Genomic DNA, 16,190 nt, shown 5'->3' with positions numbered 1-16,190 from the left:
ATAGTGGGGCTCATTCATGTCTATTCACCAGCCACAAAAGAGCCAAAGCAAGGCTAGGGAAGCCAGGATGACAGACGCTGTTTGGAGAACTAAATTGGCCTACAGAGAGCAATGCCAAAGGAAGGCAAATATTGCTTTGGGTCAAGCAGCAGTTGGCGGCGACCAAAACAGACCTCTAACCCAGATTTCCTTTTTGCAGTATCATCTATATTGAGGAGGTCCCCAAAGCGCTCATTAGTGATAAACTGATGATGCGTCGGGATGACACCCGTGTGGCGTCGAGCTGCAATATCGGCCTCTTCTTGCTCACGCTTAAGTCGTCTCTGGTCCGCTAAAAGTTTCTGCCATGAAATTGTATAAAATGGGCAGTGAATTATCTACTCCAGCTTAATGGAAAATGGCCACATAAGCAACTAAGGAAGAAGGTATGGGTGAATAAGGAGAAGACATTAAGGGTCAGTGTCAAAAGGATTCATGACCATAACTTTTATGTTCCCTTGGTAATTATCTACTGTGTATTTTGTAGGAAGGAGAGGATACTTCCCAGAAGAAAGTGGGGACACTGGGATATGGGGACAAATGAGTCTATATTCTTTAGTGTCTGTCTGACTATCCTTGGGCTCAGTCCAAACCCTGTGCCTTCTGGCAATGAAGGTCAGGTGACCCAAGGGTACATATATAGCCTAGGCACTATTATCACGTTGGGTAGGTAGCTGGCATCCCTATCTGCCTTAGACAATTATACAGTCATACAGTGTTTCTAAGACATATGGTGGTGTGTTATTTTCCCCTAACTACACCAGGCCTCTCAGGCTACAGGTCTGGACTATCCAGTAATTAGGTTATTTTTTGCTTCTTTTATCAGTTACACTATCATCTTCTGCACACAGCTGAGCTGCCCCTTTCACAGAATGGGGCACCTCTTCTCCTAGGACAGCCACCTCTTCCCCTGGGCGAAAGTTCCAGGAGGCCTCAGGATTTACAGAAATGGTTCTCCATGTGGCTGACAGGGAGTCTTGTTACTGTCTCACTGGCTTGTTTCTACACTAGGTGAAATAAAGCTGAGTTTCAGGAATGCTGTAGACACAGTAGAGAAAACAATGGCCTCTGGGGTTAGAAGAAACAGATACCCCTACTAAGGAAATGAAAGGTTGGGAGGGAGAGTTGGGGGAGGGGTATGGGATGAATTAGAGTAGAGGGAGTGGGGGAGGGATTTGATTCAAACATTTGTATATTTGCATGAAATTCTCAAATAGTAAATAATAAAAGTATTTTTAAAAGAAAATAATCATCTATTTTTCTTCAAGACTTTTTTCAAATAATCCATGTTGCTTTTCACCAAATACCATTCATGGCCTATTCCAACGGCCCAATAGAAAAGAATGTTAATGACTTTTCTTATACCACTGCAATTTTCATTCCTGGATTAATACTCCTTGTGGAAAAGTATTTATTAGAACCAGTACTTCTTAACATGCTCAGTTAGATGTAAGTCTTCTTCCAGCAGACAATGGAATGACTCATGTGACATTCAGCTCCAAAAGATAATGGCCCAGTGTTCCTCTGGGATCCACAAAAACAACTCAGCAAATGGCTATGGGTCATCCAGCACTCCGAAAACAATCATAAAGAGTAAGCAAGATGACAGAGTGTTTTGCAAAGCACGGTGTCATAGAAAAAGTGCTGTTACAGGAAGGCGGAGCTTTAGTTCCTGGCTAAATACTTTCGAGAGGTGTCCCTGTTCAAGCCATACCCTTGTTGAATAAAACAAGAGGGTTGGCTTGGTCACCACTTCAAGGACCTTAAGAACAGATAAGTTCTCCTTTTCTGAAAGGCCGTTATCATCAGCATCAATCGTAACAGATGTGCATAAAAGGGTGCAGACTAACACTCTCCCGGACTGTTTCTACAGCAGTGGATTAGACATGCTCAAGGCCCTGTTCGAGAGCCCTAGTGCTCTGGCTGGCGAGTCATTATCTGCAGGGCAGACATCAAATGGAAAGGGTTTAAACCTGGTACTTAAACCTGACTCAGGAAATCCACCAGGTCTGTGGTTTAACTACATAAGCCCATGTCCACGAGGAAAGATAAACTATTTCAAGATCTGTCCATTAGGATCCCCAAGGATGCAAACTTCTCATGTTGAGTGTGCAGCCTTTAAGGGATTAAACCAAGTTAGGAAACTATGCCTCTTAGTAAGACTCACCCACCGAACCTTCCACAAACGTTTTAGTACTAAAATGGATTTTTAACTTTCCTCTCATGGCATGAAAACTTTGTCTCTCTGACAGAACAAGTACAGAAAAGTCTGGAAAAGAATCTGCTCTAAGTCCGGACAGACAGTCATCATTTATGAGTTTTAGATTTGGTAATTTAAACAATTCTGGGCACCAAACACTTCCCCTGGCTTCTGAGAGATAAGCACAATGTCTATAGAGAGACATGTTGGTTTTACACCACCTAATAGCAGTGATTATCATCAGAGCCCTCAGAGTCAGCCTTGCCTTAAACCCTTAAGGAAACTCCACCTAAACTTTGGGACCACTCAAGCCAGACAAACAGGGAAAAGGGGGATGGGAACAGTTGTGATATTTGAACATCCTCCTGCACTGCTAGCAGTTCAGAGTATCCATGCATCTCTTAACAAATGGCAGGATAGTGGACACTGGACTTATCTAATCTATGTGACTCCCTTTTCCTTGGAATGTGCAGCTGGAACATATGTGTTGTAAGGATTTATCCCAGCAGAAGTGAAGATGCTGCCCTCTCAGGCGATACACAAGATGGGCTGTTCATACCCTCCCAGGACAGCTCTATTCCAGGCCCTGAAAGTCATCCCACATGGAGACATTTCAGTGGACCCAAATCCAGACTCTGAAGTTCTCGTGTGGAGTTTGCCATCACTAATGTGACATCTCCTTTCTGCGGTAAAGCCAGCAGAATTACAACCAACTTCTTCAAATTGCTTATAAAGTGTAGTGTGGCCAGTACTGCCATTCTATTTTTCCGATGACAATCCTCTCCCATTGGGAGTATGCTCTGTGCCGATTCTGAGTACCCGAGAAACAGAAGGGTGGATTTCCTTAAATCACAACATGGGATGTATTGTTTGGAGGAAGGATGAGAAACCTGAACTCCGGTTTCTAAGCTTCCAAGGTATTAAGTCCAATACAGGCCATGTCATCTACCTTCAAGACACTGGAGGGAGGTGGCACTTAGAACCCAGTGGCCATAGGGGACAGTCGGTCCTGCTTTCCGGGAAAGCAGACTACTAGAGTGAATGGAGCCCATATCTTAAAGCCACCACTGCTTCTGGTCAATGCACCATAACCCTTCTGACAGATGTCTAGAAAATTCAGTTCCCTCACTTTTCTTTTCTTCCCAAACAAGAGCAAAAAGGTTAAGACAGGAGAATTACCTCTTTATCATCATGCCGTCTCCGGATAAATTCTTCCGCGGACTCCAAGTAATCAGCTGGTATAAAATGTCTTGGTGACTCTGAATCTTCAAAACAACAGAGCAGAGTTAAAACGGGCCAAGGTTTAGTGGGAAGCCAGGTTTTTTCTATTCTTAAGGTCAAGTTTATAAACATTGCTGAGTAACGCTTAATGACAAATGCTGAAGAAAAAAACCCTAAGCCCCAACCCCACCTGCTTTTTTGATTTACTTACAACCAATTTAATACAAAGACAACTCACCAGAAGGCCACCAGAAGGTGAGCAAAGAAAGGGACATTCTCTTAGGCATCCCCACAAAGAGGCGTGCAGGCTCTAACAGGGACAGACCATACACTCACACACATGGGGCCACGGAGAGAGGCTGCCTCTCAAAAAACCACAGGGAGACTGGGGATTGATGCGAACAGGGGTTTGAGAGTTCAAATGAACCCAGTTCTTGAATACAAGCTAAACGGCCAATTTTTCTTTCGAAACAGTTTGGTGGTGGTTAGTCTAAATGAAGTGGGGGGTTTGTTTTTAAAGAAGTGCAGCCACTACAAGCCATGGTTAATTGCCAAGCAAAACAAACAGAAGCAAAGGACAAGGCAAAAGATGAGCACCAGAGGTATACAGAGGGAGGGACAGAGCAAGCCAAGTGGAGACAGGGGAGGTGAGACTGGTCACACACACAAAATGCCACCTCCATGGGCCGCTGCCAGTTCCCTTTGCAGATTGTTGTTCCTGTCCAAGCCATGGTCTGAGTAGGGCATGGGGTTCCCGTTATTAACGGCCCCTGTGCAATCCTCCAGGCCTGCAGATCTGTCCAGAGAGGGCTCTGAGTTGTGGCTAAGCCTTGCCATGGTGTGTCGGGAAGACAGGCGGGTGGGGACCATGGGTTTCCCCTCAGAGTGGGGCTGGTCCTGAGGGCCCTGACTGGGGGTGTCTGCCTTCTGACTGGCAGGGGGCCCTGAGGAGTCATTGGGGAGAGGCTGTTTGGGGTGGTGTTGGAGGGGCTTTTTCAACCGAAAAGGGAGGGGGCTCATCAGGTAGATGTTTCTGAGGAGACTGTTCCTGTCCCCCCTGGAATCGGAGCGCCAGTCTGGCTGCCTGGAGGACTGTTGCTGCTCGTGCTTCCGGATCGTGGTGAAGCGGGTGTATGAGGCCGGGCAGGTGCCCTTGCACTTGTTGAGGCGATGCTTGGGGAAGTCTCCATGGACACTGCCCCCGCTGCCCTCCCTGCTGTCATTAGAAACATTTGAACAGTGGTCTAGCTCATCTGAACAGAGAGAAAGGGGCTCAGAAGGTTCAAGGCTCCTGAAGCTCAAGGCATGGTCCGCCATATTGCTACACGTGGGGGATGCATAGACCCCTCCAGAGTTCATCCCATCCATCTCTCTTGGACGGAGCTTCGTAGACTCAAGGAGGGACTCGGCCGAACGAGCTGAAGTCAGGCCACTTCTAGACAGCACGGGTGTGGGGGACTTGCTCAGCCTGCCAGAAAAGTCCAGGGATGGCATGGACCGGGACCGTTGGATGAGCTGCTCAAAGGCCGTGATACGGGAAGACACAGTGTGCTTGGGGATATGCTCTGAGCCTTCTTGGCTAGCACCCAGCTCACCCCTGGCTAATGCCAGGCTGCTCCTTTCAAAGTGGGAGGCGAGATCCCGCACACTTGAGGAGGAGATGGAGCCTAAGGAGAGGCCAGCTCGGTTGATCTGGTGCATGTCCCGGTAGAACATGGAGAAGTGCAGTCCGGCCTTTCTGGAAAGAGGGCAGGGCCTCCTGGCGCTGGTACCATACTCTTGTAGGCTCATGGTGCTACTGGACCTGCTGTCGTAATCCCGCCGCGAGCGCATCAGCAGGTTCTCGATGCTCCCCCCAACCCGGAGTGGGAGGCCTCTTTTGGGATCATTCAAAGAAACACAAAGGTTCTCACAGCTCTGAGCCTTCTCTGAGGGCAAAAGGACACTCTTCTGTTCCTGCAAGAGAGCGCTGGGAGCAGAGAGCCTGGGTTTGAATTTAGAAGGAAGGATCTCCGAAATGCAGGCTTTCGCAGCCGACAGGGGTTTCTTGTGCTTACACCCGGGGCCTAAAGCATTGCTAGTGTGAAACGTTCGGCTATGGACTGATGATGAAGAAATCATGTGAGCATTCCCGCCTTTACGATCCACTGGTAAGCATGCAGAATAAAATAAACACACCCATTAGGTTAAAGCTGAAAGCTGCCTTTAAAAAGAAGAAAAAAAAAGGAGAGAGAGAAAAAAAAGAGGAGGTAACATGCTCATTTATCATAAGGGCTTTAAAAAGTCTCCGATTGATGTCCAGAAGCAAAATAATTTGTGCTGCAAAGCAGGTGCAAAGATGCAACGAAAGAAATGGCCACCCCGCCAGTTAAGGAAGGCTGAAGCTCGGCTAACTCTAGGAAAAGGGTATTAGAACAACAAAAAGAGAGAGAGATGTTTCAGAGAGAACAAGGTTGGAGTTGGTGGTGGGGACCATTAATACCAGAAAGAAAAATGGCCGGCAAGAAAATAGGTGATGGGGCATAAGAAGGCTCCAAGGCCTGAACGTGGACCTGAATAGGCAGAGCTGTCCCCTGCTGCTGGAGGTCCATTCGCTGCCAACATTCAGGTGACAGGCATGTAGGAGACAGACGCCTGCAGTCTGCAGCCTGTCTGTTACCTTTAGTGGAAGCTGAGCTGGAGGGTCGCTTGAGCCCGCTCAGGCCCTGAAGAGGGATGTCGCCACCTTCCAAGACACTTTTATAAATCTGCCTTTCATTCTCCAAGCTAGCGAGAACCCCGGGGGTCCCATCTGGTTCTCTCTTCACTGCATGGAAGTTGGAAGAATATATACTACAAACAAGGTCATTTTGAGAGAGAAAAGGAGAGGGAGAAAAAACATACAAAGTTAGTTTGTTCAACATTCTTCTAGAAAGCCCCTTTGTCACCAGCTGATAAGAAAGTTGCTTTCTGGTTCCCTCCTCAGGCCCTGGGCTTTCTCGGGGCTTGTTCATTTAGACACAGATTTCTGCCGACCGGTAGGCCACCATGGCCTGGGTGCACAGGAACACTACCTAAGCAACAAAGCTCCCGAAGCTGTAATGTCTTCATTTGTCTAAAGAATAAATAAGGAGCTGAGCGGTGGTGGCGCACGCTTTTAATCCCAGCACTCAGGAGGCAGAGGCAGGTGGATCTCTGAGTTTGAGGCCAGCCTGGTCTACAGGAGCTAGTTCCAGGACAGGCTCCAAAGCTACAGAGAAACCCTGTCTCAGGCCCGCCCCCCCCCCCGCCCCAAAAAGAATAAAAGGAATAAAAAAGCGCTGTGATTCTAGTACCTGGGAGGCTGGGGCAAGAGGAGTTTAAGTTTGAGGCCAGCCTGGGCTACACAGTGAGATCCTATCTAAAAAAAAAAAAAATGGGTAGGATAACAAGGAGCCAAGTGACTAAGCACAAGACGGCACATCCAGGGACACGAGCAGGGGACACAGAGGCCTGATAGGGGAGTTCAGCCTGAGGTGCGGCCAGCAAATTCAAGCCCATGGCCCAGATTATGTTTTTTCTAGGTTACCTTGCATGAGAGCTTTGGCTGACAGAACCATCAAAATCACCAGCTAAAGGAAGAGAGCCCTAGCTATCTGTGGCCTCGGGGAAATGAGCAACCGAGCAAAGTCAGAACCTGGAATTCTATGCGCCCTTATCATAGCTAGGGCTTTGTTTTGAGGTTTTGACTCAGGTGATCTTCCGGTCTCAGCCTCACAGTGGTATAAACCCCTATGCCCAATGTCACAGCCGCATCTTGCATTCATTTCCCTCAAAGCTGTTGTCAGAATCTGACACCGTGTATCATCCACACACCGTTGCCCACTTATTTGCTTCACTTATTATTTTTCAAGTATGAACTTTATTCTGATTATATATATATATGTGTGTGTATACACACACACACACACACACACACATATGAATGCTTTGCCCACATGTATACATGTGCACCACATATATGTCTGGTATCCACAAAGGTTAAAAGAAGGCACTGGACACCTAGGAACTGCAGTTATATGTGGTTGCGAGCCATCATGTGGGTGCTGAGGACTGAACTTGCATCCTCTACAAGACCTACAAGTGCTCTTAACTGCTGAGCCATCATTCCAGCTTCTGATTCATTTATGTGTTTAAAGGTCTATTTATTTTTATTTTATGTGTATGAGTATGTGCCTGCGTGTGCATATATATGCACTACATGGCTGAAGTGCCCAGAGAAGGCAGAAGAAGGCATCAGATCCCCTGGAGTTGGAGCCGCAGACAATTGTGAGCTGCTAGAAACCAACCTGGTTCCCCTGCAAGACCAGTAAGAGCTCCCAAGCACTGAGCCATTTCTCTAGGCCTTCATTTATTTTATCTTCTTTGAAATCTAGGTATTTTTCAAGTTATTACAAACTCTCTTTGGAATGAGGTGCGGCACAGGAAAAACCCCAAAGTATTTACTCACTGAACTCCCTTTGCATATCTGCTTTTCCTGTGGTCTAACCTGCTGAAGCATTAACATGGCACATACTCTGTCTCTTTCTACCTCTACTCCAATACCTCCTCATTCCCCAAGAAGAGAATAATGTCTTTCTCATAAAAGTATATAGGCTTCTGTTTTATACTTTTGATCCTAATGAGATCATAAGATTTGTCGTAAGATTACTGTTATCATAAGATTTGTCAGTTTTGAAGACCAACAGCCTCATGGAATTCATTCACTCTAATATTTTATTGTGTTATCAGATACATAGAAAAGTTTAAAGATTAGGAAGAGTGGCCACTCACATCAATCCCACTGAGGTTTTCCAGGGAACATTGAAAGGTACTTCCTTATCACATGTCTATACATTTGTCTTCACGTCTACCCACTGATGAAACTTTCCATATTCCACAAACCCAGCCCTTCATTCAGCCTGAGTTCCAATAATTACAGATAACAATGGCAAAAAAAAGTATGACATAAAAGACACACACACACACACACACACCTCTTCCTTTGGTTTCAGATAAGGAAATGAAGCCCTGAAGGATTAGAAGCCTGTCAAGGTAGGCAAGATCAGCAGATTACAGAGCCAGAACCCTAGTTACACCACTGGATGTAGGTTGATTCTCTGATGGTGTCTTAGACTATTTCCGTCTGGTCAATGAGGCAGTGTTTCACACGCTGCAGGAGTCAAGGGTTTTGAGTTTCATTTTCATTATCACCAAACATCATCTGCCAAGACTCTATCCCAGGAACAAGTGGTACCCACACGCAGGACTCAAAGAAGAGAGGAGCCCCGGAGATGCAGTGGTGACTACATCTTAGAGTTCCTAAGTGCCTCCAGCATGAGCAACAGCCCTCATAGCTGTTGCCACTAACTAGCCATACCTCATGCTCACAGAAGGCTAAGGGCTTTACCACCATTGCAGAGGACCTGCCCAAGGCTACACGGGCTTCTTACTCTCTAGAGCCTGAATGAAGGGATTTTTTTCTTTGTTATCTGAAATGGGGGGAAAAGGCCACTGGAACCCCAAAGACTTTAAGAAAACTAAGTCTCAAGGCTGAAAACCACGAGAACGAAGCAAGCACCAAGCGGTATTCTCGATTCATCTCTTACTCGGAGACAAATGAAGCAGGCGCCAAGCAATTCATCTCTCACTTGGGAGAAAACGCGGAATAAGGATGGGCTGACCTTTTCTTCAAGGCTTTGCCTTGATTTCCCACAGCCCCCTAGACCACACTGCCCATGAGGGCACCCGGTGAAGACTCTGAATGAGTAAAAGGGTAAAACTTGGCAAACTTGGGCTGAGGTATGTAAAACCATGAATTTAGATATTCTTCCTTTAAAAAAAGTGATTTAGAGATGCTGACCCCTGGTATCTGTCATCACAGGTATCCAGCAAACCTGCCTGAAAGTACCACCATACCCCCAGAGAAAGGGGTTTGGGCTCAGGGGTCAGCCTGGAGACGCTGGCTCTGCCCATGTAGCTTTTGATCTACAGGGTTTGCTTAAAACAAAAAACAAAAAAACAAACAACAACAACAACAACAACAAAAAACCCTCCACCCTCCCACCCCAAGATTATGATAAAAAACTCATGGGCTCCTGTTTAAAAAAAAGGGACCCAAGGATGGGTCAATAGACCCTGCCTCCAGAAAGGACAAGTTCATCTAAATCGATTTTTTTACTTGTTTGGGTTTCCTAATTAAAGATCAACACAACAACGTATTTTATTCCTCTTGTACAAACACCAACTGCAAAACTATCCACATATTTGGTTCTTTGACTTTGTCAACCCCCAGATAGGGGGACTTAGGACTCTGATATGAGGGTCCTGCCCAGCCTGTGGTGCTGGAGAGTAACTTGGACAACTTTCACCTGCCACCTTTTCGTTCTGAATGACCTCAGGCTCAGTCAGACCTCCTACCTACCTTTCCTTTCCCACAGCTGCTTGACCTAGGACCTCTACCTCAGCAGCCCTCGGTACTCCCCCCACCCAGCCTGCCTGCTTTCTGTGTCCCACCCATTTCTTCCTGCTTCTCACAGAATGACAAGCCAGCACTCAGGAAATCTCTGGGAATGTAGCTGCTACAGCCAAATGTTTTCTTTCTGATACCAAAGCTAACAAAAGAATGTTTTTCCCAGATGCCCGAGGTGCAATCGAGGCACCTTATTTAAGAGCAGTGTGTAAGAGCCTCACCACATGTTTTTAAAGTCACCATCTCCAACGGCCTTCCTAATTTAGGGTCATTTGTTCCATTGCTCAAAAGAGGAAACTGAGGACCAGAGTGGTGCCTGCCTTTGCTTAAGGTCACAGAGTTGCTAGGACTTTGCTATATCCAAAAAGATCAGAGCTGAGAGAAGTCACACTGGCCTGCTGGCTGAGTGAATGAGCTACAGCCAGAGTAAGCAGCTACTGACATTAAACAAGACCAGGCAAGTTCGGAAGATCAGCTCTGTCTGAGATCTGGGTTCCGACTGAGAGAGCCGAGCCGGGAGACAGGACAGAGAACTGAGCCTCTGGCTGAGATGCAGAGCTGCCTATGGGGTTTAAAGAGGTTTCAACAGAAACACACTCGCTGGAAGAATAAAGTGAGAGAGCAGAGTGACCACTCTGCATCAGCTGCGTCCAGGTGTGCTAACAGAGCGGTCTGGGGGCAGTGGATAGGGTGTGAAAAGCCAGATTCCAACAAGGAATTCCCGCTGAGACGCACTTATGCTTACATTGTTTGAAAGCTTGCAAACAAGTTGGTTTTCTTGGCTTCAGTTTCTTTCATTTGCTAAACTAACACTGATAGTGAGATTGTCTAGCAAATCCACCAATGAACCTGTCTGTAAGCCTTTCTTTCCAACTCCACGCTGCCAGGCACATCAGCTGGATGCTCTTCAGACATCTCCAGCCCAACACATCCTACCCAAACCTGGCTTGTTCAGCAACCTGCCCATACTCAAGCAGAAAGCCTAAGGAATCAACCCCTTCCTCTCTTTCCTCACCAAACCCTATCAGCCGTCACCTCCAGCTTTCTCGCTAGCCTACATTAACCATCTTCCTCTCTACTACCAGGCTGTCGTTTCACTATCATTATCTATGATCCTGCTACACGAAGCCCCTCCCAGCCTCCAGTCCCAACTCCCTGCAATCACTGTTAGTATTATCTCCAGGAAAGATAGATGGCAATCCAGTATGTGCTAATTTACTAAACAAGTACTTACCGAGCACCTTCTACTATCAATCACTCTCATGGGTGTAAGAGATTCAACTGACCAAAGTTTCTAGCCTAGGAGAGATACCTTGGTAGTTATGAGCACACCCTGCTCTTACAGCAGACTTGAGTTCAGCTCCCAGCACTTCAGCCTGTTCACAACTGCCTCTAACTCCAGCTCCAGGGGATCCAACACCCTCTTCTCATCTTCAAGAACACTGAACTCTGGTGCACATGCCCTCACACAGACATACGCACATATACATAATTTAAAAAAAATAAACCTTAAATCTTTCTTGTTCAGAAACAATTGACAACTTCAGAAAGAAAACCAGGCAACTGTCATTAATGTGGTTTTGGGGGAGGGGTCCATACAGTCTTCTAAGTCATTGTTTTTTTGGTTTTCGTTGTTTTGTTTTGTTCTCCCCCCCCCCCAGCTTAAAAAGCCTTCTGTGATCTCCCGCCCTCTGCATAGTAAGAGGTGCCCACTCCCTTCTGGATCCCAGCATTACACCAGCCTCACTGGATTCAAATTACTGCTAACAAATCTGTTTCCCATTACACAGTGAGCCCTGGCAGACTACTGACTGCATTAATCTTCCTAAACCTGGTGCCATGTGAGGTCTTTTAACAAATGCTGATGGAATGAATGATTCCAAACTCAAATACCTACACACAGAGAAGCTTACAGTGCATGTCCAGGAACTGGGGAATCATCAATGTTTTATATAGTTCTTTAGCTTGTGTTTTGTTTTCAGTAAGGAAACTGCTCTCTGCTGGTTCAGAAAGAGCAGCTTTTCCTTGAGTGCCACCTTCTGGCTAAACAGCGCAAAGTGCTTTTGGTTAAGCGAGGGCAGTTTTAGTAGGCTGAAAAGATAAGCAATGGTTAGATGAAAATTACAAACTTAAAGATCCAGAAACACTTGGGGAATAAAATATAAAACCAGGCATATGCTATGACAGTAACTATAAAACATTCATTTGAGGGAGAGGACTGGTCACTGTGGTAGAATGCTGGGACATTGATTGACTATGAATACAAGATGGTTGACTCTGTTCCCACCCTCCCCTGACCGCCTGCTCTGCCATCATCATCATCACCATCATCATCATCATCATCATCACCATCATTTGCTTATTTGTTTGTCTTTTGAGCCAACTCCCCCAGACTGGCCTTGACCTGTCAGTTATCTGGCATGCTGCCAAATCCAGCCCTGTTAAAACTGTGAGACAATCAGTGTTCATGAACAAAATTCTGAATTTCAGTCAGCCCAAGAAAGTGTGGCTTTAAAACTAATTCTGTAGGTTCCACAAAGCTGCAAAGCTCTCCTTATCCCTTGGCAATGCTTCCTTCAACGTGTCACCCCAGTACCTCCATCAAGAGGCTCCAAGTTCAGTATGCAAACAGCCTGCCTCTGTGCCTAGCAAGCTGGGGTCCGGTTAATTGTGATATATGGGCCCAATAACTGCATGCTTCCCTTTATGTCACGTACCATGCTTGGGCTGGTTCCCCACCAGCTCCAGATATCTTACGTATTTGATCCAGTTTGTCCTACCAAGTATTTCAGATGAGCTATTCCCCCCCCCACACACACACACACCAAAACAAAACTGAGGTCTTTGGAGACTTATTTCAGTAATATAAATAAGATTGGAAGCCTGGTGTGGTGGTGCACACTGTTAACCCCAGCACTCAGGAAGCAGAGGCAGAAAGATCTCTGTGAGTTTTGAGATCAGTCTGATCTACAAAGAGAGATCCAGGAGAACCAGGGCTCTCCTCTGGTTCTCCATATAATGAGACCTCATCCAAAGAAAATAAATGAGAAGGAGGACAGGAAGGAGAAAGGGAGGGAGACTGGCTGGGAAAACAACACATCAAGTATCATCACAAAGGCTCAGAGGGTCTGAGAAAAGGGGGCTCTGTGAAGCACTTTACATTCACCACCTTTAATCCCGCTAGGCCAGTACTGCAAAGAGTTGCTTACAATGGATTTAACAGCTCAAAATCGGCAACCTTTAGTAAACCTCCAGCTACAGTCTTAGCAAGTTAGAATCAGTACAGTTTAGAAGAGGCTCTGCTACCAGCATCTGGTCCAGAGCATCACTACTTCTCTGAGCAGAACACTCACACAGCAGCTGTGGAACTGCGGGCAGGAAATGTACCCATTTCCTCACCAATACACTGGAGACTGATGGTTACACCTGCTCCTGGGGTGCTCAGTAAACAACAACAAAGTATGGGGAGACCCGTGTTCTTAGCCCTGACTGACCACAGTAGTGATGTCCACTTTACACACGTCCTCTGCCACTTTGTCTCTCATCTGTTACGCTCATTTTGTGGGGGTGAGGGAATCTCCCAGATAATCAAGGAACCATTCCAAAATTCCTACTGTGATAAGCAGCATAGTGCCAGCTGACCTAAGGGAGCTGGGCATTCAGTGCAGCAGGCTTCTCTGTCCGGTGTAGTTCAAGGAAATGAGAGGCAGCGAGAAGGCCAGGCAGCACTGTTAACTCCAGCCAACCCTGAAGCAAGGCAAGCAGAGAGTCCTGGTTAAAATGCTCACTGCAATCAAAACCAGCATCTCAATTTTATCAGGTCTACCTGGCACCCTGGAGATAGAAGGCCTTGCCCTTGGGGGGGTGGGGTAATAATCAGCAATTAGTTAAGTATACACAAATAACTCAAGATAGCTGGCAGTAGAGGCGGAGCCCAGAAGCACTAACACAGCCTGGGCATAAGCAAGTTCAGTCAGTAGGTGTTTACACAGCGTAAGAGTTTGCTGTCTACTACAGATCTACTGGGGCAAGATAAGGGGAGCCCTGGAAATACTCAGCCAGGATAAGAGCTGTGCGGAAAAGCCCTGGGAAAGGCATGCTGGGACAGGATTAGAGTTAGGACTCTGATTAAGTAAAGAATGGGATCGACCTCTAGGCGGAGACATGCCCTTGTCTGCTCCCATAAAGATGAATCCCATGGGGCTGTCGGTGGCTTGGGTATGGGGCCATCTCTAGCAAGGCAGGTTTATCTTATGATAATGTACTTTTCCTCTCCAGAATTCCCACCTCCATGTGCAGTCCTTGTGAATCTAGCCACCGCGAGGTTCAGCTAGATGCCCTAGTTTTTCTGAAGCCTGTTGCAGAAAAATGTAACTATTTTCTTCTCCTTTTCTGTCTTTTTTTTTTCCCCAGCTGCTAGCCAGAACTTAAGAATGCCTTTAATCTCCCTAATTCACATTTTGGGCTTCCTTACTTTTTTTCAAAATTTCCTATGCCAACCATGGGGCTGCCTGCTGCCAGGTGGCTGACCTGTAAGGGCCTCTCTCGAGCAAGGTGGCTTTTGTTCCTTCTCCATCCTCTTCCTCCTTCCTTCCTTCCTTCCTTCCTTCCTTCCTTCCTTCCTTCCTTCCAGGCAGCTAAGGGACTGACAATCCTGGGGTTCTCCTTTTCCATTCTAGTAAGATGTCCTATGTGTACCCATTCTTAAATTCTTGAATTAATGAAACTAAAAACCAAGAAGGGCCCCAATTTCCCCAGTATCATATGGTAGCTCTGTTGGGATACCCCAAGATTTTCATTTCTCTCCTGCCTTTCAATTAATTGTCAAAGAAAGTAAAACTATTCCTGCACCCTAGACAGTATCAGTTACTTCATAAAGAAGTGAATGAGGAGTGCATGCATTGTGCAGTCAAAATCTTAAAAATTGACAGAAGGGGAAAAAAAATCCACGTCCATATGAAAATCTAGGCTCTAGCTTTCCATCCTACAAGCCAGGACTGGCCTTAGGACTATCCTACTATCCTACGATCTGCCCCTCTATCTTTACTCCAGGTCTGGTACATCCTAGCTACATTCTGTCCCCTCAAAGATCCAATGAGGATAATTTTGATTCTAATGTAGACAAACAGGTCAATAAGACGGCTCAGCAATAAGAAGCAACTAGTATGTAAGCCTGGTGACCGAGTTAGATTCCCAGAGTTCACAGTAAAAAGAGAAGTGACTCCAAAAGCTTGTCCTCTGACTTCCACAGCCACACCAACACACCCCACCCATACCCACACCAACACCCCCCCCACACACCAACACACATCCACACCAACACACCCCCCCACACCAACACACAGCCACACCAACACCCCCCACACCCACACCAACACCCACCCACACAAACCAACATACAGTCACACCAACACCCCCCCCACCCACACCAACACCCCCCACCCACCCACACCAACACCCCCCACACCCACACCAACACCCCCACACACACCCACACCAACACACAGCCACACCAACACCCCCCACCCACACCAGCACACAGCCACATCAACAACCCCCATACCCACACCAACACACTCCCCCCACACACCAACACACACCCACACCCATACCAACACACATACACACACACACACACACACGTGAAATAAAATTAAAATAAACGTAGACAAATAACTTTACATTCCAAAGGTAACGGCATCAACCTGGGGAAAAGCTAGTAGGAAGGCAACATGAGTCACTGTAACAATAATTCAGAGAAAGAGAACAAAAGAAAACTAATTTGAAAACTACAATACCATCAAACTACAGGATGACAAAGTCCAAAGCAGAGGACTGCCCACTGCCCCGAGCCCTCCTCAGCACCAAAGCCCTTGCTGTTTCCCACCAGACACCACCAGACAGACACAGATGAACACCGTGTCCGAACCACCAGGCTTTCTCACTCTGTCTAGCCCTGAAAACACCGAGTGCCTACTTACTATCCAGGAGGCTCTGAGGTAACGTCTGGAGTCGGGCTGACTGCTGAGCTCTGTAAAAGTCAAACAGAAAAAGGAATAATGTAAAAAAAAAGAAAAAGGAACAGTGATTTGGGTGGATTTACAGGTTGCAAAGCAAGGGAAAAGAGACAGGCCACTTCAGTTCGGTCATGTAGATGGTGCCCCTGAGGGACAAGAGGCTTGGACACAAAGACTGGGGGGTGCCGGGCTCTCATCATTTGCCTCAAAGGAAATGAAGCCACCAACACAGATGGGCCTGGAG

General features: G+C 46.6%; 1 protein-coding gene across 50 annotated transcripts in view; it reads right to left on the bottom strand.

Annotated features, from left to right (window-relative positions):
* Sorbs1 (sorbin and SH3 domain containing 1) overlaps positions 1 to 16,190 on the bottom strand; it is a 223,454-nt gene that overhangs the window by 30,875 nt on the left and 176,389 nt on the right. For 42 of the 50 annotated variants that reach the window (XM_085693866.2, XM_085693879.2, XM_085693861.2 and 39 more), the window contains 4 exons: positions 15,911 to 15,960; positions 6,120 to 6,292; positions 3,419 to 3,504; positions 174 to 341 (listed from right to left, as the gene is read on the bottom strand). In XM_085693866.2, coding sequence (XP_085549992.2) covers positions 174 to 341; positions 3,419 to 3,504; positions 6,120 to 6,292; positions 15,911 to 15,960 — 477 coding nt within the window. Of the gene's footprint in view, positions 1 to 173; positions 342 to 3,418; positions 3,505 to 4,137; positions 5,608 to 6,119; positions 6,293 to 15,910; positions 15,961 to 16,190 lie in introns of all 50 variants that reach the window. The other 8 variants (XM_085693874.2, XM_087907902.1, XM_087907901.1 and 5 more) reach the window with 2 other exon arrangements.

Source organism: Myodes glareolus, chromosome 7 (genome assembly GCF_982192425.1).
Source record: "Myodes glareolus chromosome 7, mMyoGla1.1, whole genome shotgun sequence".
NCBI classification, from domain to species: domain Eukaryota; kingdom Metazoa; phylum Chordata; class Mammalia; order Rodentia; family Cricetidae; genus Myodes; species Myodes glareolus.
This window is presented reverse-complemented; position numbering and strand designations above follow the sequence as displayed.